Below are 22,673 nucleotides of genomic sequence, written 5' to 3' on the forward strand. Positions count from 1 at the left end.
AACAGTTACAGCATTTGCTTTCTGAAACCAGTTGTGTGTTTGTAGAATGCTACCTCACTTACCTTGGTTAGGAGATCACTATGCTGCAGGATGTCTGTGGCCTCTTTTCAGCTTCCAGATTCTAAAAATCCAATGTGTGCTATATGATCTTTTATGGTTTCTCTACAAAATGCTATTGCTATTATTATCAATAGTCAGAATGAGGGCTAACATTTCTCGAACACTTATGCCATTGTGTTAAGTACTTAATATGCAATAGGATTTTTAATCCCTAGGAAAATAATCTGTAAGGTGAATATGTATTATTATCATTCCCAAGTTGCAAATGAGAAAACCAAAGTATAGCAAGATTAAATATATTTCTCAAAGTTACACAGTTTATAATGGAGGGGCCGGATTCAGAATCCAGCCTGTCTGACCCTGGGCTACCCACTCTAGTATGGGAGTTGCTCTTACCAAGGTGTTCATGGGCAGGAGAGTTCAATTTATCTTGTATGTATATCTGGAGTTAGAGTTTTTGCTCTACATATACATTGGCCTAAAGCCATAATCAGATTCCCAAACATATTCTTAGGAAATAGAGGTCAGCCTGTCAGATCCTTGCATGACAATGAAAATGATGGTATTTATTTTCAGTGAAGATGAAAAACTTGCTTGGAATCCTCCTTTGGAAGTTGGAAAAGTATAAATAGTATGTTATGGAATGGAATTCAGACAAACAAGGTCATCTCACTTACAGGGTGATAAGGGTTCAAATTGGGTCCATACTTGGTTAATAGGTGGTAGCAGTTAAGACCTCATAATTTCATATGAAATGGTCTTCTGAACAACAGTCTTTGAAGGAAATAATTCAGAAGCAACACATACCATCATCATGATCACCACAATACACTGAGCATCTGTCTTCACTTGGGTTCTCCCAGAGGCAGACTCTGAGGAAAGGATTCATTTTGGGGTTCGTGGAAATCAAAGCCTTAGAGGGTGTTGTTCAGTTGAATTGAAACATGCTCCCCATAGCACCCTCCAATACACATGCACACAGAGACACACGTGTGCATGCACACACAGTCAGAAAGGTCCAGATCCTTTAACAAAGGCTGTATCTGTGAAAAGCTTCTTGGAGGAAAAGGAAAACTTTTTCTCCTTGAGCTTTTTACCCCTACACTAAGAATGGAAACAAGCAGAGAAGACCAACCTGAAGCAGAAGGATCTTACATTTGCTCCCCAATTTCCAACAGAAAGCAAGAACCCCTTCTACAGGACCTGGAGATAGGCATATCTGGAAAGAGAGGAGGTGTGGAGTGTGGAGACCACCCAGTGGTTGGCAAAACTGGGAAAAGTGTCACCATGAGTGCAGAAATTCCACATCTGGCCAAAATCTGCCCCAAAGGGCCAGGTTAGGAGGGGTTGGAGATGGGGTGTGAAAAGGAAAGCAGGACGACTAGGCCTATGGTCCTGGGAAATATCACCTCCACTGTGCAAAGAGGCTTCTGACAGGTCTCTTTCCTCTTTCCCTCACTTGAAAGCCAACGCAGACCCAAAAGCAAAGCCGTACCTCCCAGACGGGCTGGTTTGCAATGCCAGCCTCTTTCAGAGAGAAAAGCGATGTCATCTGTGCCCTGACTCTCCCAGGCCCTTCGGTTGCCTTCTCCTCACTGTGATCTCCCTGGGTGCTGCCTTTCAGATGCAGAAGCCGAGTTCCCAGAGAGCGGTAGACCTCGGTCTTCATCTGGCACCCCTCTCTTGGTTCTAGGGCTCTAACCCTTTTGGGGGCTCCTAGATCAGGACAGGACTCCAGGCCCTTAATAAGACACCAGGGGATGGGGGCATGGAGAGCAAGAGGAGGCCAGTCCAGGCAGGCACACTCCTGGTCATCCCGGGTGGAACTGGAGACTGCCCAGAACCAGGCGGGGCAGAGGACATGGGAGTGGAGCTGTCCGTGGTTCTGGCTGACATCGATGGGTAAATAATTAAGGTCAAGAGTAGCCTGCCCATCATCTTCTGTTAAAGGGTTGGAGGAGTCTGGGTTGTGGAGCAGGAACTGGTTTTAATTAACATGCTTGATGGTTTTTAAAAAATTTATTTAATCTTTATTGTATTTTTTCCATTACCATTTAGTCCCCTTATACCTCCTCCCCCCGACAACCACCACACAGTTGTCCACATTCATGAGTCCTTTTTATTTTTTGCTCAATCCCTCCACCCCCTTACCTCCCCCACCCACTAGCTCTCATCCTGCTCTCCATCTATGAGTCTGTCCTCATTTTCCTTGTTAGTTCAGTTTGTTGATTAGATTTCACATATGAGTGAAATCATATGGTATTTGTCTTTCTCTGACTGGCTTATTTCAATGCTAGTTTGAAAGAACGTAAGCATCCCTATGTTCATTGCAGTGTTATTTCAATTACCAAGGTATGGAGGAGGTGCAAGTGTCCATCAGTAGACAAGTAGATAAAACAATATGGGACATTTACACAATGGAGTACCACTTGGCCATAAGAAAGAAGAAAGTTTCATCCTTTGCAATGGCACAGATGGACATGGAATTGATTTTAGTTAACCTAGTCACTGGCAAGATCCAAGAGCTGCATTTCTACACACTCCAGAGAGTATGTCATTGCCTTGGTGCATATGGAAGTTTCTTTTCATGACCCCCCTTAGTGCCATCTCTCTTTTTGGACTTAAAATACTTTAATTAGTTTGATGTCTCTCACCCTTCCCCCTCTCAGAATCTATCTTTCCTCCATTTCCCTCCTCTTCCCCACCTCCAGATCTAGGTGAAAAAGCACCAGGTGTGGGCTGCATAGGATGTGGTCATTTTCAGCTTTACTTCTAACCCCCAAGCTGCCAGACTGGACCTCATAAATCCAGGGCAGGCTAATACTGGGATTGGCTTAAAATCACTGCCCTGGCCTGTATGTCGAAGAGATAGAACTTATAATTTCATCAAATAGAAACTTAATCTTTGGAACACTGAGGTTTGAACCTCTTAAAATGGAGCTTGTGTCCCTGGTTCCATCTGATCTAATTCTGAGACAGGACTAAAAAGTGAAATACTCTCACTTTTAGGTCAAAAAGCTCTAGAAGAGGGAGGAGAAAAGGAGGTTCACAAATGGGGTGGTGCAGACAAGAACTTGCTGAATCAACTCGGCTTAGTTGGGCCACAGAGCTGCTGCCCCATGGCCCTCAGAGCAATCATTATATTGGGCCTGGTCCCACACTGGCAAGGAAGTAAATGATCAAATAAATATTTGTTGAAGTAAACCCAAAGTGCAATAAACTGCATTCATAAGCATTGTATGTTAGTTGTTATTCTCTTCCCTCTGTTACACTGTGGAGCTAATGGCTGATTTTGCTAACATTTATCCTACAGTCCTTTGGTGAGTGGGGATAGATCGGTACTTTTAAGGGGACAAGGTGCTCTCTTTTCACATCCATAATTGAGAGACCAATTTGTCCTGCTTGATTTTGCAAGAATTATTTCCATTTGGCCTTTTACATTGGCTTTTTCTAAGGTTGGCTTTGGAGTGCAGTGCTCAGAGCAGGAAATGATTTGACCATGGTACCAATAGATCTTATTTTTAAAACTACTTTCCACTTCCTGCCCCTTGAAAGACAAAAGGTCTGACCGCTGTCACTTCCCAAGGTGACCTTAAACTTGGGTAGGGAACAGGTGCCATGTTCTCTTGTGTTGACTCCTCAGTCAAATAACATGTCTGGGAATGATGATGATGTTCAAATCATCATCATGATATTCCCAACTGATAGAAATGTCACTAGCAGCAGGGTTCTGACTCTTTGTAGTTTAGAATTTAAAACTGGTAATGCTGCGGCTCTAGAAGGAAAAAATCTGCAAACTGGTGTGAATGTCAGAAATGGGAATAGAGAAGTGAAGATCTATTGCCTTTAACTCCAAAGAGGAAATTTCACTTCAGTCCCCAAAATTATCTTTTTCAAGATATAGTTTTAGCTTCATGTAGAAACATGTCATTATTTTATCACTTACAACATTAATTTGTGTGTATATATATTTGGACTGTGTTGAAAGACTCACATTCTGCCACTCTTTTCTCAAATGGAAACCAGAGTGTCTTTATGTAGGATGGCCACACAGCTGTCCATCTCTTTGGAAAGAGGGATCAACTAGGATCATGTTACTGGACCAAAATGATCACAATAATAATAATAACAAATTCTTATGGGAGCTCATCAGTGATTTATAGCAGATTAATATTCGTCTTTTAAAAAGATTTTTAATCATTTTTTAATTATTACTCTATTATATTTGTCCCAATTTTCCCCCTTTGCCTTCCCCTGCTCATCCCACTCCCCACTCCCACACTGCTGTGCATGTTCATGGGTCATTCATAAATGCCCTTTAACTTGTCACTTCCCCTTCTTTCTACCCTTATCCACCCTCCCCTCCACTTTGGTCACTGTCAGTCTGTTCCATGTTTCCATGCCTATGGTTCTATTTTGTTCATTAGTTTACTTTGTTCATTATATTCCTCTTATAGGTGAGATCATATGGTATTTGTCTTCCACAGACTGGTTTATTTCACTCAGCACAATATTCTCCAGTTCCATCCATGCTGTCGTGAAAGGTAGGCACTCCTTTCTTTCCGCTGCACAGTATTCCATTGTGTAAATGTGCCACAGTTTTTTCACCCACTCATATTTCACTACTATTTCACTACTTGGCTATTGTAAAAAACACTACTACTACTATAGGGATGCATAACTTCTTTTGAATTTGTGATTCAGTATTCTTAGGGTATATTCCCAGCAGTGGAATCACTGGATCAAAATGTGGTTCCATTTTTTTAGTTTTCCGAGGAAATTCCATATTGTTTTCCACAGCGGCGGCACCAGTCTATATTCCCACCAACAGTGCACTGAGGCTCCCTTTTCTCCATACCCTTGCCAACACTTGTTTGTAGGTTTATTAATTATGGCCATTCTGACTGGTGTCAGATGCTATCTCATTGTGGTTTTAATTTGCATCTCTCTGATGGCTAATGATATTCAGCATCTTTTCATGTGCCTATGGGCCATCTTTATGTCCTCCTTGGAGAAATGTGTATTCAGATCCTTTGCCTATTTTTCAGTTGGACTGTTTGTCTTCCTGGTGTTGAGTTGTATGAATTGTTTATATATTTTGGAGATCAAACCCTTGTCTGATGTATCATTGGCAAATATGTTCTCCCACACAGTCAGCTCCCTTTTCATATATTTATCCTAAATTGTTGGATATGACTACAAATTATTGAGAGGTTTCTATACACACAAGATATTAATTGACTTTTGTGATAATTTTATGAGGTAGGCATGACACTTCCACATTTTACAGAGAGGAATTTAAGACTTGGGAGATTAAGAGTCTCTCTCCAAGTAGGTTCAGCTTGGTGGAAAACCAGCGTTTAAGTCAAGATTATCAGAACAGTGCTATTCAAAGATGCTACATCATCCATCTCAACTAGTGTCACATGGGAATGCACCACCAACGAAAATAGGGTACACGGCTTTCATCTTTATAAACACTGGATTTTATCACCAAGGGAATAAATGTTGTGCTAGTCCATTCTGTCTTCATGCAATCAAAATTTATTCCAAGTCTGCAGTGAGTGAGGGTCAGAGTCATGTCTCCTTGTCTGTGTATCAACTCCTCTGGATACTTTACCTCTCCTGACTTTTGCCCTATAAAAGGATAGGCTTTGGGACTTTAACACCCTCTTCCCTGTCAGTAGTACCCCCCGAGGTGGGGGTAGGGAAGTGTGGTGCTGTCCTCCATGCTGAGAAATTCCAACACAGGAGGCGAGGATAGTCTGGTCCATTCTCTCTCATCTCCAGCCTCTGGATTGCTCTTTTAGGAGCCACATCATGGTCATAAAACCTCTATTTTGTAATCCCAGACTACCCTCTGCACTGAAAAATAGATCCACCCCCTCAAGAGGGGCTCTGCAGGGAGCCTATTGTCTCCCCGGCTTTCCCAATGGCATTCTGGGAATGAAATGTTTGGGAAACACTTTCTCCTTGTCTATTCAGATATTACATTATTTTGGCTTGACCAAGGAAGGGGGCTCATCGAGTCCCACACACAGCCTCAAGGCTGGCGGCCACCAGGAGTATTTGGGCATCGGAGGAGCTTGGAAAAATTCCTAGGCTGACAGTTACCCTTTGCAAGTAATGTTTTTCCAGGCTAATTCTTTACTTCTGGGTGGTGCCAATGGCTGCAGAACCCCTATGGGAAAGCTTTAAAGTGTTTTCTCCCCCAAACACAGTCGGTGGAGGCTGAAGGAAAGAGTCAGTCACTTTGTGCCTCTGCTGACAGAGTCCTCAACTCAGTCCCAACTCATCCTGTGGCCTCTTGGATTTCAAAGGAAAGGTGTGTGTGTGTGTGTGTGTGTGTGTGAGAGAGAGAGAGAGAGAGAGAGAGAGAGAGAGAGAGAACTCCACTGGGAAGAGGAAGCTTTGATCAATTTTTTTCTGTCTTTGCAAAATCCATTTTTTTCTTTTTTTAAGTTGTTGTTCAAGTACAGTTGTCTCCATTTTCTCCCCACTACTCCCCACCCCCAGCCATCCCCACCTAACCTCCCCTAATCCCACTCCCCTTGGTTTTGTCCATGTGTCCTTTATAGTTGTTCCTGAAAACACTTCTCCCCTTCCCCCCATAATCCCCTCCCACCTCCCCTCTGGTTACTGTCACATCATTCTTAATTTCAATGTCTCTGGTTATATTTTGCTTGCTTGTTTGTTTTGCTGATTAGGTTCCACTTAAAGGTGAGATCATATGGTATTTGTCAAAGTCCATTTTTATAGGCTTTCTTATTTTGTCTCCCCTGTGATTTTTTTTTAAATTGTGAGGGAAGTCATTCATTACTTTCTGACCATTTCAGTCCCACTATAGACACCAAAGAAGTTTCACTGATGTATTTCCCTTTATTAATTAACAAATATTTACTAAGCACTCCCATATGTCAGTTATTTTTGAAGCAATGTACATACAAACTACCTAGGCATAATCTAGTCTACACTTAGTGAAATGAATATCTCTGTTTTAAAAATCATAGCTTAAACTAAGATACAAAATTGTCAATAGCTCTTGAAAGGGAAAATTGCAACTTTAGTGTTTCTCAACTTTTTCTTGCAAAATAGTTTGTGAAAGACACTCTTCATTACATTCCCTGTAATTCAACTCACAGAGGAATTTTTTAAAAAATTATTGAGCATCTACTGTGTGCTACATACTAAGGCTTTCAGTAGTGAAAAATATACTCAAGGTTCTTGTTTTTATGAAATGTAACCAAATCACAGGACTTAGAAACCTACAATTAAAAGTTAGATTCCTCCTTTCAGAAACTTACTGTTCACTAATACTACACATTGGTAGTCTTCTTATGTTCTTACATGTATTTCTTTTGTTTGGACACAGCAGGGTTAGCTGTCAGTAAAACATTACTATTATTTCTAAAAAACTGCTCCTTTACTGGATATTTAACAGATGACAATACTATCATAAGGAAATGTATTGAATCTCATTTTGTAGACTGGGCTTTTATAACCAGATAAAAAGACTAAGTGCTGAGTAGCACATTACTAAAAATTTAAAGATCATCTTTCATTTGGTATCTAATTTCTTCCTGACAAAATTACAACCTAACCTAAGTGTTAACAACAAACACGCTAAATTGTCTTCAGTAAAACTAAAGTCACTATACAATAAAATGTCCAGTCTAGAAAACTATAAATATTTTAGTTCCAAAGTCAAAAAATTATCCAATTTATATTTAATGTGACATAAAAAATATTTATCAAAATAGTCCCTTTGCAGAGTATATGGGCTCTTGAGGAACACCAGTGAAAAAGTCCATTTCTATTTTTGCAATTGGTGCTTGCCAATGGGTTCTACACAGCCAGGAGGAAAAGGATACAGACACGAGAGTCCCATCTTTAAAGCAATGAAACCTTGGACACATGCAAACCAAATTGCTCTTTCCAGCTAGCTGGCATATTTAGGCAGGTATTATTACACCCTATTAGTGAATGAGTGACACCTGTTTAAAGACACATGCTAGTATTTGAACTATTTCAGGGCAGGGAGGGACCTTAATTCATCCAATTTAACTTCCTTATTGTTAGAGTAAAACAGAGATCCAATGACAGGAAGTGATTTGTGCAAGGTGACATAATTGGCCAATGGCAGAGCGGCCCACCAGAAGTCTGGTTTTCTCAAGTCTAATGTAACGTAGGGCTCAGGTGGTGCCCAACAGTCACTGCTGATGACGACACAGCTGGTCTGGGGACCACACTTAAAGAAATGCTATGAAAATCCTGTAAGATCTAACTATTTCCAAAATAAAATGTTAAAGTAGTGCAAGAATTATTTCAAAGCATAGTTTTTTCAGACACTGTTGTTCTCCTCACTCTTTTTCAGATATCCAGTGTTCGTGCAAAATGCACAACCAACAAAAATTGAAGTCTGTTGACCTATCCGGACATGACTGAGATGACCACAGTGAGGCTCCTCCGCAATGGGTTGGAAATTAGAGACTTTGATTATTCTTTCATGTCGCAAGATTATGCAGCTAATACATTTCTAAGGCAATGAGAGAAACACTTTATTCCAAGAAATATTTGGAAGTGCAAAATTTTGTAACCACTTAAGTTTTTAAATGTAATTAAAAACTCTCATTTGCTATTCAGTAACATATTCCCTTAGTCATTCAATGAATATTTATTGAATATCTTACCAGCCAGGCTTTTAGTTAACATCTGTTTTATCTTAAGTGTCTTCAAAATGTCTCTCAGAGCAAATTTTACAATTACTGGAAACTGATTGTGCAAGTGGTGGGAGTCAGGTGGGACTTCTATTACCTCCCACAGCAGTATTTATGGTTACAATAAAACACAGAAATGTTTCAATATTATACTATGAACTTTAATGTTTCTAACTATTTAATAGGATCCTGAATTAAAGAAAATCTTCATAGGTAACATAACATAACAAGGCAGATATTAGAATCACAGTTTACTGAAATAGAAAAGGACCTTTGTAGGCTAAGATTTATATTAAATCCAAAAGTTCAATCACCGAGTGATATCCACTCCTTTAGGAATTTCCCATGGCAAATATGAAGCTTGGAAGAAGCAGGTCACAAATTCTAATTAACCTTGATAAAGGGTGAGAGATTATTAAGTTTAACTCAGTTGAGAGTATGTGATTATCAACTATCTCTAAGTCAAAGATAACCCCAAAAGATCCATCATTATGCTTTTGGGTATGTCTTAATATACTGTCATTTAAGGTTATCTAGACTTATTTGTTAATCCTCATCTTGTTCAAAAAAATGACTTAAAGCTGCCATTTCAAATTAAGGTTTGGTTTTCAGACTTTTTCAGATAAAAGAAGTAGTTGGATTTCCATCAACAGGTTCTCAGTTGACAAACCCGGTTCTGTCTATGGCTTCACTTTATTTTCTGGAGGGCACTGCACAGGATTCCAACTTCACCTACAAAAATAAATAAATAAATAAATAAATAAACAGATGAGCCACTCATACCATGAACAAACACCCTTCAAGTGTCCACAATGGATAAAGCACTGGGAAATCATCAGGATGCATGGAGATGCTAGGTACCACCCCAGCCCTCAAGGAGCTCATGGCTTAGCTATGGCAATTGAACTTGGGCGGTTAGGGGCACAGGTAGTTACAAGTTTTAGGAAGTGCTAGAGCTACTAATGGAGTTGGCTTCCCCTTTCCATTGGCTGGTTCTCAGCAAAGAAGTTAACAGTTTTCTCTCCCAAGAAAAATCACTAGCTATTCTGTTTCTCATTTACAATGACCATCTATTGATGCTTCCAAGGAGCTAAGCTATTGAATCTAAAAGTGTGGTCCATAAAAACCTCCTGTGTCAGAGTCACCTGGGACCTTATTACAAATACAAACTCCCAAGCCCCACCACAAATTTAGTAAAATTAGTCTGGGGCTATGACTCATGACTATTTATTTTTAACTATGACCCCAGGTGATTCTGATGCACACTAGGTTTGAGGATGCACAGTCTAAGCAGATAATGCAGCCTAGACCACTGGACTAGGATATGATAAAGCCACTCCCATTCATGCCTTCTTCTTACACAGAGATGCTTTTCTCCTTCCGTCAATACTTAATAAATTTCTTACCGTTCTTATTGTGAAGGTAAGAAACACAACCCTCTATTTCCGGGAAAGAAGGTGGCCTCAGAAGGTGTGTTACTTACTATTGATGGTGTCAGCCAAAATCTTAAGTTGCTGGGCGTTGTCCAAGACCTCAATCCTCTGGGTATATGGGTCGTAATGAATAGAGAAGGGCCGTGGGATTGTAGCAGCGAAGCTCCTGAAACCAAAACCACAGATCTGAGTGAAGGGCGCCGTTTGGGGAAAATGTCATTCTGCAAGATTTCTCAGTGGCATTTCATTCAGCTACTAGCAGTAGCACTGAACACTCATTAGAACAGGGATTTGGAAGCCAGGCTGAGAAGTAAAGTGGAGTTTTAATGGGGTCCTCTTGGGAACCCTTTGCTGTTTTCATGCCTGTATGAATATACAAATACATGGGTGCACATATTTTGGGGGTGGGTACTACCTCTGAAAAGACAGAGGCAGCTTAAAAGCACAGATTACAATGAGGCCAAAATTCTCATTGTTACATAAAATGAAATAAAAAGAGTAAATAAAATACAGCTAAAGAATGTTACAGAAAAAAATAAGCTCTGAGATGCTTGGAAGTCAGTGCAAGAAGGAAAATACACCTCTCAAGGGCTGAAGAAAGCACTACATGATTAATGAAATTTAGCATGGCTCGAGTCCTCCTATGTGCCCAGAACTATGTTGAGTTCTTCATGTTCTATACTCTTTATAATTATTATTCCTATTTTAATCTTCATAGAAACACTAGTAGGAAGGTACTATTATTATTCCTATTTTACAGATGATAAACTGAGGCTTGGGAAGGCTAAGTGACTACCAAGGCCACACTGACGATTGTGAAGCTGGGAAGAGACCCAGATAATCTGACCCTTCACTAAGCCCGTGATCTTCATTACTCCTGGGTCTGGGAGAAATGCACCACAAGAGCTTTATGAGGGACATCAAGCAATATAATTAACAAGATATTCCAACATGACCTATAACATGCAAAGATATCACAAATGATATTTCTAAGTTGGCTTCTGGTAATAGTAGAAGCTGCCCTATTGAGAAGACAATGACAAGGGCAGCTGGTAGGGCTCTCCAAGTTTAGCAAGAGTGGTGGAGCGTAGTGGCTGGATAACCTAGTTCCAGAGCCAGGATGCCTGGACTCACATCCGCCTCTTCCAATGACCACCCCAGGAGCCATGGGCAAAGGGTCCTCTACCCCTCAGTATCCTTATTCCTCTGTTAAATTGGAACAACAGCAGAACTACCTCAGAGGGTTGTAGCAAGTGCAGTTATAGTACAGAGTAAGTACTACATACGTGCTAGCTGTTATCAGTTATTAGTGACAGGGGATTAATAAATGGTTAAGTATACCTCTTCTCTGAAAAGAGCTTTCTCAGCCCAGCTGCTGACATGAACTGTGTCGTGCACATATGATTTTATTCAGCACCTCTTCCTTCTTATTCCCACAGTGCACCTCATTTTTGCTTGGGGTCACCTGCCTCTGCCCTACTGATGTACCTCAGTTGAGCAATCAGTCTCAGGGCCCAGGCCTCCTTTGGCCAAGGAGTAGGAGCATGGCCATACTGATCCTTGTCTCTGCCTAGAAGCTGGAAACTTGAAACTTGAAACTGAAAGAGGGTCCCATTGGTCTCTCGTAACTGGAAGGCACTGTGGGAGTCCCAGAGATGCCTAGGTCCCTTCCTGTTTGAGCCTTCTTTTTAGAACTCTCTTTGGTTCTACAAGATACCCCTCCATGGCATGGAGCTTTTGTGGATGTCTCCTCTGGACCCTGAACACTAGCAAAGCAGGTGGGGTTTCAAAGGCCTGAGAGGCCCAGGTTCCGGCAATCTCTTCCCTTTGGGTCTGGGACCGATTACTTGCTGAATGAGGGAATCCTCTCTGGTAGGGCCCATCCCAATGTGATCCCAGTGTGAAAGGTACTGGCTCTGAGTCCCACTGCCCAGGTCCAAACCCTGGCCAAGTCACTTGCTAGCTTCATGACCCTGGGTGAGCTACTTACACCCCTCTATACTTCTGTACCCTCGTCTGCAAACTTTGTAGTCTTCTCTGAAGATTAAATGAATCAATACATGGAAAGTACTCAGAGTAGTGTGTAGCAATAATAAGTAATAGGCATCTTACCTGTTGTGGTTGCTGTTATTATTATTCTCATCATTATTATTTCACTGCACTAATCCACTAAATCCCATAACCATAAAGGGGTCACAGGAATGGCAGAGTGGGACCTTTAGGGGCTCATGGGAGGCTAGGCTCATAGTAAGGGGCAGAGTCTTAGGAGAGAATTGGAAAAGAATGTCAGGAAGAACATCAGAACCTGGAGGGAGAGGGAGAAAGGGAGTCATTTTAGGCCAAATGTGTATGCTCATGGCAAGAATTTTACCTTTCATGAACTAAGTCCAAAGCATTGAAAGCTGACATCCTCAGTATCATAGGATCCCAGACACCTACATACCTCATGTCTATTATCCATCACTAATGATGCTTAAAAAAGATGTGGTAACAAATGGTGAGTATCAGAATAGCCATGTCCAGCCTGTATGCTGCTAGGAAGAGAATTGCTCAGGTGGGTTAATGGCGGGGCTATCAGCTCAGAGGGCTGGGAGTTTCAGAGTCCTTGTAGTACTCCATTAGCTTCTTGCTGGCCAGCACTTGAGATTGGTATATTTGCTAATTACTTATTGAGTGCCTACGATACATCAGGCAAGCAGTGGTATCCAACGTTTTGGCATCTCTGGGCCACACTGGAAGAAGAGTTGTCTTGGGCTACGTATTAAATATACAAACACTAGTGAAAACTAATGAGCCAAAAAAAGGGTTTTAAGTAAACTTATGATTTAGCGTTAGGCCACATTCATAGCTGTCCTGGGCCACATGTGGCCTGTGGTTTGGACACCCTAAGGCCTGGGGGAAGAACAGAAAACAGAAATGACAAAATCCCTATCCTCATGAATTTAAGAAATATAATATATGATTAGTAGACATTGATGAGTAGTAAAGAGAAAAAGAAGTCATAGGAGAGGGTAAGAAATGCTGGGGTGGGGCTGAGTAGTGAATTTGAATGCATTGGTTAGAAAAAGACACACAAAGGTTAAATGTGGGTGGAGATTTAAAGGAAATGAGGAAAAGAGTTATGCAGGCATCTGGGAAAATGAAGTGAACAAAGGGCTTCCCCAGCTTTTAAGATTTCATTGGCTGATTGGGTGGAAGGATCTCTGTGGCCACTCTACATACAAGGGGGTTCAATGGGTGGACTTGGTGGCTGCACTGAACAAGGATCAGATGGCTGAGTAGTCTGTAGGGATCAGCTTGTCCAGACAATAAGCTGTGAAACAGGGTCCCACTAAGGAACCCTTCCCAACAGAGGGTGGGAAGGGACAAGGGTGGAAGGCTCTGTCTGCTGTGTACTGTTGGTGTGGGCACTGAGGTCCACCTCCTGACCCACCACCCACAGATCAGTGGCATCAGACCAAGTCAGGAGGTCCCAAGAGCTATTGACCCACCTTAGTTGCCACCTCACCTTACTTTCTCCTTGGCATCATTAAAACTTTCAGCCACATAATACAGGGGCTGGAACTCTGTGACCGTGTACTCCTGGACAGCTGTCTTCTCCAGGTCCAGTGGGAGGAGCTTTGGCTTGTCAGACAAGCAATACTGCAAACCCCAAGTAGAAAGTTTTCAGACTTACATCAGAGCCAGTGGCCCCTGTTGCATCCGACGGGCCATTTGTACACCTGCTCTCATCTCATCCTGATTCCTTCCACACCCCAGACCAGGGCAGTAAGCTACGTTATTTTGCATCTACTAGACCCTACCCTTTACAGTTCATCTAAAACCTGCAGTCAAGATAGAAAGAAATAATTCACTCCAACCATCAATCAAGAGATGATGTGGGAGCCAACCACATTTTCTGGCATGTGTTTGCATTCATCAGTATGCATAGTTCAGCCTTGGAATCAGGAAGGCACTCTGTCCTGGAGACCTGTGTACTTGCAGTTCAATTTCTAATACCCACATTCATGATCAAATCATACCTGCTAAGGTACCAATCACTTGAGGTTAATACTCAGGATTGACTCACTAAATGGATAGAAATGGGTTTTCCACAGGACCAAGAGAAAAAAGAATCATCAGCTGTTTCCCCCACTGCCAAATCCATCAATGGTTCCTGTTAGGGCCATACCTGTAATTCACCAAAGGATGACAGGAGCCCAGCACCATATGCCTTTATGGAGTCTCCCTCTTTGCAGAGCCCAAACTCCACAGTAAACCAGTAAATCTGGAATGGAAAGTCAAGTTGAGAACATACCCCAAGGAAGGTGAAGGCAGCAGATGCCCCAGGATCAAGGACAGGCCTGCCCAGGTGAGAGTTTGTGCAGGTCTGTTCTTGGAATCAGCATGACCTGGGGTTACCTCTCTGTCTCCTGTGTTTCACACTAAGCCATAACCTGTTGAACCAAGAGTTGGCTGAATGCAAGATGCAACAGGAAGCAATGGCAGGGGGGAAGAGTATTGAGGGAGCCCCAAAAGTATACCCCTAACAAATTTCTCTCTCTAGGACAGGAACTCATCCACCACTTGTGCTTTCTTCCCCATGGCATCAATCAGAGTAAGACGTTTCCTTTAAGTTGGTTGAACCTACCAGGCAATGCCATCAGGCTCAGCAGTGGGGGGCAGGGATTGGATGGTGATAGAACCAATCAGAGGTCATCCCCTCAACTGTGCTAAACTTGGGATGTTTCTGAATTACCCTGTCAGTCACTGATACCACATACACACTTTATGCCCAAAAATTCCCAAGGGTGATTATTACAACCTGTTGATGTTTTCAAGGCACTTTGTTTAGAATCACATGTAAATATCTGCATGCAGCTGATTTCAAAATCAAACCATTAAAGAGAAATACAAATGTAAAATTTCACCTGTGCAACTATAACCCAGCACATTTTGATTCTCTTTCCAAATGACCTGGCTTTCAGGGAAGGTTAGAAACTTCAAAAACCCAAGGGCTAGAGCCTGTAACACTCCTACTACCCACCAGGGAAAGCAGGAACTTACTGTGGCAAGTTTCTCAATGTATTCATCAGGTGCACCCAAAGAGGCGAGGCCAATCTCCTGGAATTGTGGAGAAACAGAGTCATTGGCATGACTGGGGTCTGCCTATCTTCAACCTTTACCCTCAGTTTCCACCTTGTAATGGACCACAGAACGGGGGTAGATGGCCAGATTCCCTCAGAAGGGCCAAGAGAGACCCTGCTTGTCCTGGCAAGTCTGCCCCAACCACACATCAGAGAATCACTGATCCCTAGAGTGGGAGAAATGATCGGTCCTTTGTATTCACTTAAAGATGAGTAAACTGTAGCACAGAAAAGGGAGATGACCCGCTCAAGGTTACACGGTACTTTGTGTCTAAAACTTCATCTCTTGATTCCAGCTCAAAGACCATTCTCCCACAGCAGAAGTGGAACACTCCGGAGTGCTGGATGAGTCTTAACCATATACCCTGAAGACGCCACAGCAGAAGTGCTGGACATCCACCCAGGTACATACTCATATAGTTGGAGAGTATGAAATGTCACGGACCCTTCTCATCACAGCTCCAACTGTAAAATTTCTCTAGTGCTCTCTTGGTCTGTTACAGCATTTGCTGCAGCCAGCCTCGTATCAGTGTATATATGCAAATATATATGTATATGTGTGTCTTCCCTACTGCGTGCCTTCATTCATTCATTGCAAAAATATTCATTGAACCCCTTCTATGTGGCTGGAGGTATATAAAATTGATAAAGATCTTTTATCTCATGGAGTTTCCATTTGAGTAGGCAGAAACAGACAATAAATAATAAGCATATATATGGGTACATTAGAAGGTTGTAAATTCTTTGGGAGGAAGGAACAAAAAGAGAAAGGGTCAAGGGGAGTCAAGAGTGCCAGGAGTGGGGGGAGGTACTGGGAGTGATTTTAAATAGGGTCCCAGGATAACCATTGTTGAGATATTTGAGCAAAAACTTGATTTAAAAGTGAGGTTTTTGGTTCTGCTGACAGCTGAAGGAAGGACATTGTATAGGCCAAGTGTACAGCCAATGAAAATGTCTCTAAGGAGGGGTAATTCAGTCAGTTCAAGGAACAGAGAGGGACCAGTGCAGTTACAGCAAAGTAAGAGGGTGGGGGCATGACAGGTGATATTAATGAGGAATCTGGAGCCCAATCATGTAGGACCTTTTTGGTTCTTTAGGGCTTAAGATTATTCTCTCAGTGAAATGGGGAGCCATTACAAGGTTTTGAGGAGAGAAGTGGCAAGAGCTTATTTATGTCATCCAAGATTCACTGTGGGTGCGGTATGAGACTAGACTGTAGGGGGCCAAGGGTAGAGGCAGGGAGACCAGTGAGGAGGCTGCCGCAGTCACCAGGTGAGAAATGCTAACAGCTGAGACCAGGCTGGTAGCAGTGAACACAATGGACATGGCCAGACTCTACACATGTTTTGAAGGTAAAATGCTTAGAGTATTCTGAAAGGTGAAAGGAGTCAGTCATGTGCCCCAAGTGCTTTTGGTTTGAGAAGCTGGAAGGACAGAGTTGGCATGAACTAACCTAGGGAGGGCTGTAGGGAGATGGTTTGAACAGGAAAGTCGGGAATTTAGTTTTGCATAGGGTACACAGAGGTGTCTTCTAGATGTCCACGTGGGATATTGAATAGGTGATTGGATATGTAAATCTAAGTTTTAGGATTAAAGTCCGAGCTGAAGATATAAATGTGTTCATCATAAGGATAGGGATAGTATTCAAAGCTATGAAACTGGAGGAGATAATCAATGAATTAATGTAGGCAGAGAGAAGGACTAAGGATTGGGTCCCCTATGAAGCAAAAGGCCACACGGTAGTCTCCATCCCTATATTCCTGCCCTGGCTAAACCTGATATCCGGCCCAGATGACATGCAGGGAAAATGCTGTCTAGTTAGAAAAAGACAGATGTAGATACTGGCTGAACCTGGCTCTTCTCTCCTGCTCCTTCCCCATCTCTGCTCCAGACACACCACAGTCTTAAGTCTATCTTCAATCCAAGATCACAATGATAACCCTGTTCTAGTAGTCACCATTCTTTGTGGGCCCAGAACTTGCTCAGAACATGGGGTCCCAAGATTTCCATGTGCTCCATCCTCACCTCATCATTCACTCTAGTGGAAAGTAAGTTTGGCTTATAGATTAAAAAGGAATGTGCTCAGGGAAGCTTCAGTATGGTTCTCTGTCTTGGGACTGTCCAGGTCGAAGTTGAAACCATGTGCCCACAGCTTCCATCTCTTGACTCAGGTTATGGGCCATTCCTCTGCGGGGCTCCGCAAATGGCTTAAGGAGGATTTTTACTTAGCCTCTGATTGGGCAGAATAGCTTCTGGTGGTGAGAACAAAATGTTCCTGTTCTCTGAGAAGAAAATTGATTTATCTTTGGCCATGGTAATAAAACCCAGTTTTAAAGTTTCCCAAACAATCAGTGACATCCTGGCAGCAAGAATGACACTTCTGAAAGACAGCTGGTCAGCAAGTAACCTCAGTCCAGCCTTGACGATTCCACAGTTAAGGTTGAACGAATCTTTAAACATTCCCACTTCTAAAAGCCCGGCAATCTCTGTACTCCACAATTCCCAGAACCCTACAGAAAAGCAACAGTTTTCTTTGCTTGGAGAAGGCTGTGTCTTGCAAGTACAGTTCTCCCTTACTTAGCAAGCAGTTAATTCAGCTCTTTGTCTATCTGTTTTAGATATTAAGTAGTAGCCTAGCCTCTTCACTCAACAGTAGAAATATTTATTTCTTTCAGCTGCTTAAAGTTCACATGCAATCCCATTATTGTGAAATTCATCCACAGTCCAGCATTTGCTTGTGGGTCAGTCCATGTGATACTCGTTGTGTGAGTGTGAGTATGATTGTGAGTGAGAGTGTGTGTGTGTGTGTGTGTGTGTGTGTGTGTGAGGAGGGCTTTTCATTGGTCCATATCTGTGGAGACTGAAGCACAGGGTGGCCCAGCAAGCTGATTGGTGGCACAGCAGGGCCTATGAGTGCATCATTCAACAATCTCATGACCCCCACTACCCAACCATGGTTCCAGGCTGCCCTTAAGTGCCCAGAGAGCATGAGAGAAAAACGCTTTTGGGATTATTTCACTGATCCCGAAAGCATTTTTAAAACTGGTCACCACTGTGATGGATGAATCAAGATCTAGCCTGTTATTTTGATTAGAGTAGAAAGGTAACAAATTTATTATTTTTTGGCAATTCTGAGTTGACTTTGGATTCTATTGGCATTGGATTCTTGGCAAATGTTGTCTTACTTAATGAACGCATGTACCAAAGTCTGCCTGAGAAGGTAGGGCTACTTCTACATGTGGATCAGGGAGGCTTTCATGGACCAAAAAGCTCTTAAATTACAGCTGGGAGGACAAGTGAGATTAGCAAATTCAACAATATTATTCAGAGGATAAGCAATTCACCAGTCCCACGCTGTGGTCTCTCAAATGGGTAATTAGCCATCTCCATGAGACCACACACCCATCTCAGGTGTGAGCACAGAACTGTACCTTCCAGAAGATAAGAGGGCACCTCCATGGTATCAATTTATTTGAGCAATCCAGGTCTCACCCCTGTAGCTAGAAGGCTAAAGAGATTCACTCCTCACCTGGGAAAACTGGGCGAAGTTGCGATCTGAAAACAAGGGCACGTGTCCCAACAGCTCATGGCAGATGTCACTGAAAGACAGAGAGCACAGAGTTTGGGAGTAAGGAAGGGTTACAAAGCAAGCTAGACTTGGTCTTTCCCCAGGAGGAATGGGCAGAAAGAAATGAAGTAATTCTTTCCGGTTTATGGCCTCACTTCCAAGAATAAGTGGTATGTAAACCTTGGGATCAGATGAGGCAGGGTATAAGAGAAAAGAAGGAAGGGAAAAGGAGAGGAAGAGACAGGGCAGGCAGGGCACAGCAGCCAGGGAGTCTTAGGTGTATGCCCACTGAGGTGCAGAGGGGTGAATATTCCTGTGGGCATCCTCCCATACACCTGGGGGAGCTGTGTATGGATCATGAACACTTCCCATCCCAAGTCTTCACCTTGGCATTGACATTCCTGGGCAGATCCAATCTGCTCAGTTATTTCCCACAGGGATTTTTTAAAAATCTTAATAGCACTGTTCCTCTCTTATTCTGGAGTTGGCAGCAATCAGTGAGAGAAGAAAACACATTGATTTAACACTTTATGAGCCAGGCCCATTGAGAACAGATCTTTTCTGATTTACAGTAGTGAACTCTGAGGGCAGGGAAAGACTATGCAGGGTGTCTTGCTGACTTTTTCTATAAATTGCTGAATATCTAGCTGCCTAAGAAGATAGCTAAACTCAAAAGTAAGCAGCATAGCAGCCAGCCATTCTGTACCTCCAGCTAAAACATAATCAGGCAAAGAAAGCCTGATTCATCGAGGCATGTATTGAGGCATTGAGATAGCTTGCTGTCTCTTTCCCATTGCCTGTTCCCATCTGAAACCTCATAGCTCTGACTTCTATGATCCCTTTGGAATTTGAAAGTGACCTTTCATTTCCATGGCCAAGGGAAGTCTGAATCTTTGGCTCTCAAGATGCCCAAATTTCTAATCAGTACGGCCTTTCTATTTAGACAGAGAAAATGCCTAGAAGAGATGAGTTTTTCTCTTAGCATCAAACAATCAAATCATCCAGGCAACTTGTTTTATGGATCAGTCCGCCATGAACCCAAACCACATTCCCGAATGAGGGAGAGGCGGCATACACTGTCGCTGGCAACTGGTGGGGTAGGGGGGCAGTACTCACGGTTCAGGTGTATACATGGGTTTGGACCCATGTCTGATGTACTGGGTACAGTGGAAGACTCGGAAGGCCAGGCCACCCAGGAAATCTCGAGAGGAAAGCAGGCCAGCCACAGGTCGGAGGCGGAAGCCAGTGCAAGCTAGGGAGCAAAGCAGAAAGAAAACTCAACACCCATCACAGAAGAAGCAGAGAGGCCTGAAGCCTTAGGTAGGGAAGCAGTACACCCAGCTGTCCAGGAGGACGGGTGCCGACGCCAGGGAGACTGGGCCTCAAATGTCTGCCCCAATGCTGTCTAGCTGGGTGATGTAGACCAAGTCCATTCACTTCTCTAAGCCTCGGTTTCCTCATCTGCAACAGGTGGATGAATACTTCTTCTTAAGATTATCCTAAGAATCAACGGAGCTAATCAAGTAATTTCACATACCCAGCACTTTGAAAACATCCGATAAATTTATTGTTGGTGAAGTTGAAACACTTACTCCCCACTCCTCTTGTTTCCAGAGCGCAGAGGAAATTGTCACTACACTTCCCAGGGAGGAAAATACAAAAGGAGCACCCCAGCTCCCCTATGGCACCTCACACAGACCACCCCCTGAGGAGCAGTGACTTCTCTCGCTGGAGCCTTTGGGAAGAGGAATGAATATTCTCAATGCCACTGGGTCATCCCTTTCTCTCTTGATTGTCTGTGTGTCCACAGAGGAGCACGCTCTGGCCTGCTCTTGGCCACGCAGTGGACTGCACGCTGTGCTGCTGAATTGTCAGGTAGGCACACCTCACCTAGGGGTGGGATACCAGGAAGCCCACAGCGGCTGCACAGCTCCAACGCATTCTCTGAGCTGCCTTTGTCAGTAATACAGCTGACAGTTTGTGCTGAACTAACAACCCCTCCTGGCAGGGAGGGAAACACTTACCTTCCTGGAAATGATGGGAAGAGGCCAGTCACCCCAATAATGGGTGTCCCCACTGAGGTACTCGGAGTCCAAATGCACTGAGCACCTACCGTGGATATATCACCACGGTGGTGCTTTCCCATGCAATGTCTTATTTTATTGTCACTATTGCCCCATAGGAAAGGCTCAAAGGCTGGCACAGGCCCCACTGGACAGATGGCACACTGAGGTCAGCTCACCCAACGAGAGAAAGTCAGAGCACGATTCACACCAGATGGATGGATGTGGACTTAGAGCTCAGGGCTCTTCACGCTGCCCCACAAATGACACATTTCTTACCCAGAGGCACCCTGCAGCCATCTCAGAACATAGCAGAGGTGCAAGGAGAGCCCTGGCTGAGAGACCCAGGCTTTGAGTATGAAAAAATAAAACACTATTCAGGGGCATCGATAAGGCAAAATTCATGCCTGGTGTCTACTTGTGGGGAGGCAGAGCTCAGCAGGGACATTTTGGTTTTCCTGGGAGGGTCGACCTGAGTGCATTGCCACCCGCCCCTTCCCCTTGGCCCTGCTGCGGACTCACACTGCAGGAACTGGGAAACCTCTTCCAGCTGGGGAATGTTGTCCTCACGGAAGCCGCAGTACTTCTCCAGCAGTGGGAAGATGTGATTGTGCTCGTAGCAAGCGTGGGTTTTGTACAAGGTCTTCAGGGTCTTGAACACCGTCCCCCATGTTTTCTTTTCCTCCTCTGTGTACTCCACTCGCGGGATGGGCTGCCCACTAGAATACAGGCAAGAGTTATTGGTCTCCGGCAGGGCGGGTGCACAGTGCTGGGTGGGTGAAGGAGCATCAGCAGAGGGAGATGGTCCAGGATCTGTGAGCTGCCGCCACCTGGACTCTATAAGGTATTTGAAAGAGGGGAATTCCGCTTCTTGATGTAGGAAACATTCAACTGATTTGGTTAGGTGACAATACAAGGTCTCACCTCATCCACTGCACCAAGGACTTGCTGTCACAGTGGGAAGTCACTTGGCCTTTCTGCTCTCTTCTCTCTCCAATTGTTTAGGTAAGATGGAAATTCACTTACCTCAGAGGGCAGACAGGTAATGTAAATGTGTAAACTAGTAGGTGAGGACAACAGGAGGGTGGGGGTAAGACTTCTGCAGAGTGCACCCTCTTTCTAAACAAAGGCATCCAAGTTCAACTCAAGTTTTGTAGCATGTTAACTAAAGCAATTATATCTGTGGGCTACAGTGGATTTAATATGTGCACCAAGAGCTCGAGACCCTTGCTTAGTGGGCTTGCACTTTCTGGATTTGTTATTTCTGCTCCTGGGAAGTTACAAAGGTACTGAAGTGCATGCTAGGTATACAACCTGCTTACCTAGCGTCTTCTGCTGTGCCACGACAGAACCACAGGGAGCTCGGTGAAGTACATACGTTGGCCCTGCCCTGTAGACCATGAATCTGTGGGGACGGGAGGGTCCAGGCATCTCGATTCTAATAAGCTCCCAGGTGACATGCTATAGTTTAGGAGTCCTTAGTTTCAAAGGTCCTTTTAAAAATGAAGAATGAGCTGTGTTCTGAACAGTGAAATAAAATAAAGCCAAAGAAAGCCTGACTTCAAAGATGAGTGACTGTTCTGTGGGCCACGGGCCTGTTTTCTAACAGGATGCACAGCATCTGGGACAAGGCGAGACTGCTTATCTCAAGTCAGAATAACAGCTCGTCATCATCAGGCTCCAAACTAGGTCACTCCTGCCTTCTC

General features: G+C 43.4%; 1 protein-coding gene and 1 long non-coding RNA gene across 4 annotated transcripts in view; one reads left to right on the forward strand and one right to left on the reverse strand.

Moving 5' to 3' along the window:
• Positions 1–1,290: 1,290 nt before the first annotated feature.
• Positions 1,291–19,768, forward strand: LOC118499169. The gene is made up of 3 exons (XR_004901693.1): positions 1,291–1,301; positions 16,115–16,118; positions 19,680–19,768. It is a non-coding gene; the product is annotated as an uncharacterized LOC118499169 (long non-coding RNA).
• PAH (phenylalanine hydroxylase) overlaps positions 7,776–22,673 on the reverse strand; it is a 52,116-nt gene continuing 37,218 nt past the window's right edge. For all 3 annotated transcript variants that reach the window (XM_028532270.2, XM_036019500.1, XM_036019501.1), the window contains 8 exons: positions 21,490–21,686; positions 20,021–20,156; positions 18,866–18,935; positions 15,257–15,313; positions 14,382–14,477; positions 13,719–13,852; positions 10,261–10,376; positions 7,776–9,509 (listed from right to left, as the gene is read on the reverse strand). In XM_028532270.2, coding sequence (XP_028388071.1) covers positions 9,466–9,509; positions 10,261–10,376; positions 13,719–13,852; positions 14,382–14,477; positions 15,257–15,313; positions 18,866–18,935; positions 20,021–20,156; positions 21,490–21,686 — 850 coding nt within the window. In that variant the 3' untranslated portion in view covers positions 7,776–9,465. The remainder of the gene's footprint in view (positions 9,510–10,260; positions 10,377–13,718; positions 13,853–14,381; positions 14,478–15,256; positions 15,314–18,865; positions 18,936–20,020; positions 20,157–21,489; positions 21,687–22,673) is intronic.

Source organism: Phyllostomus discolor, chromosome 2 (genome assembly GCF_004126475.2).
Source record: "Phyllostomus discolor isolate MPI-MPIP mPhyDis1 chromosome 2, mPhyDis1.pri.v3, whole genome shotgun sequence".
Classification (NCBI taxonomy): Eukaryota; Metazoa; Chordata; class Mammalia; order Chiroptera; family Phyllostomidae; genus Phyllostomus; species Phyllostomus discolor.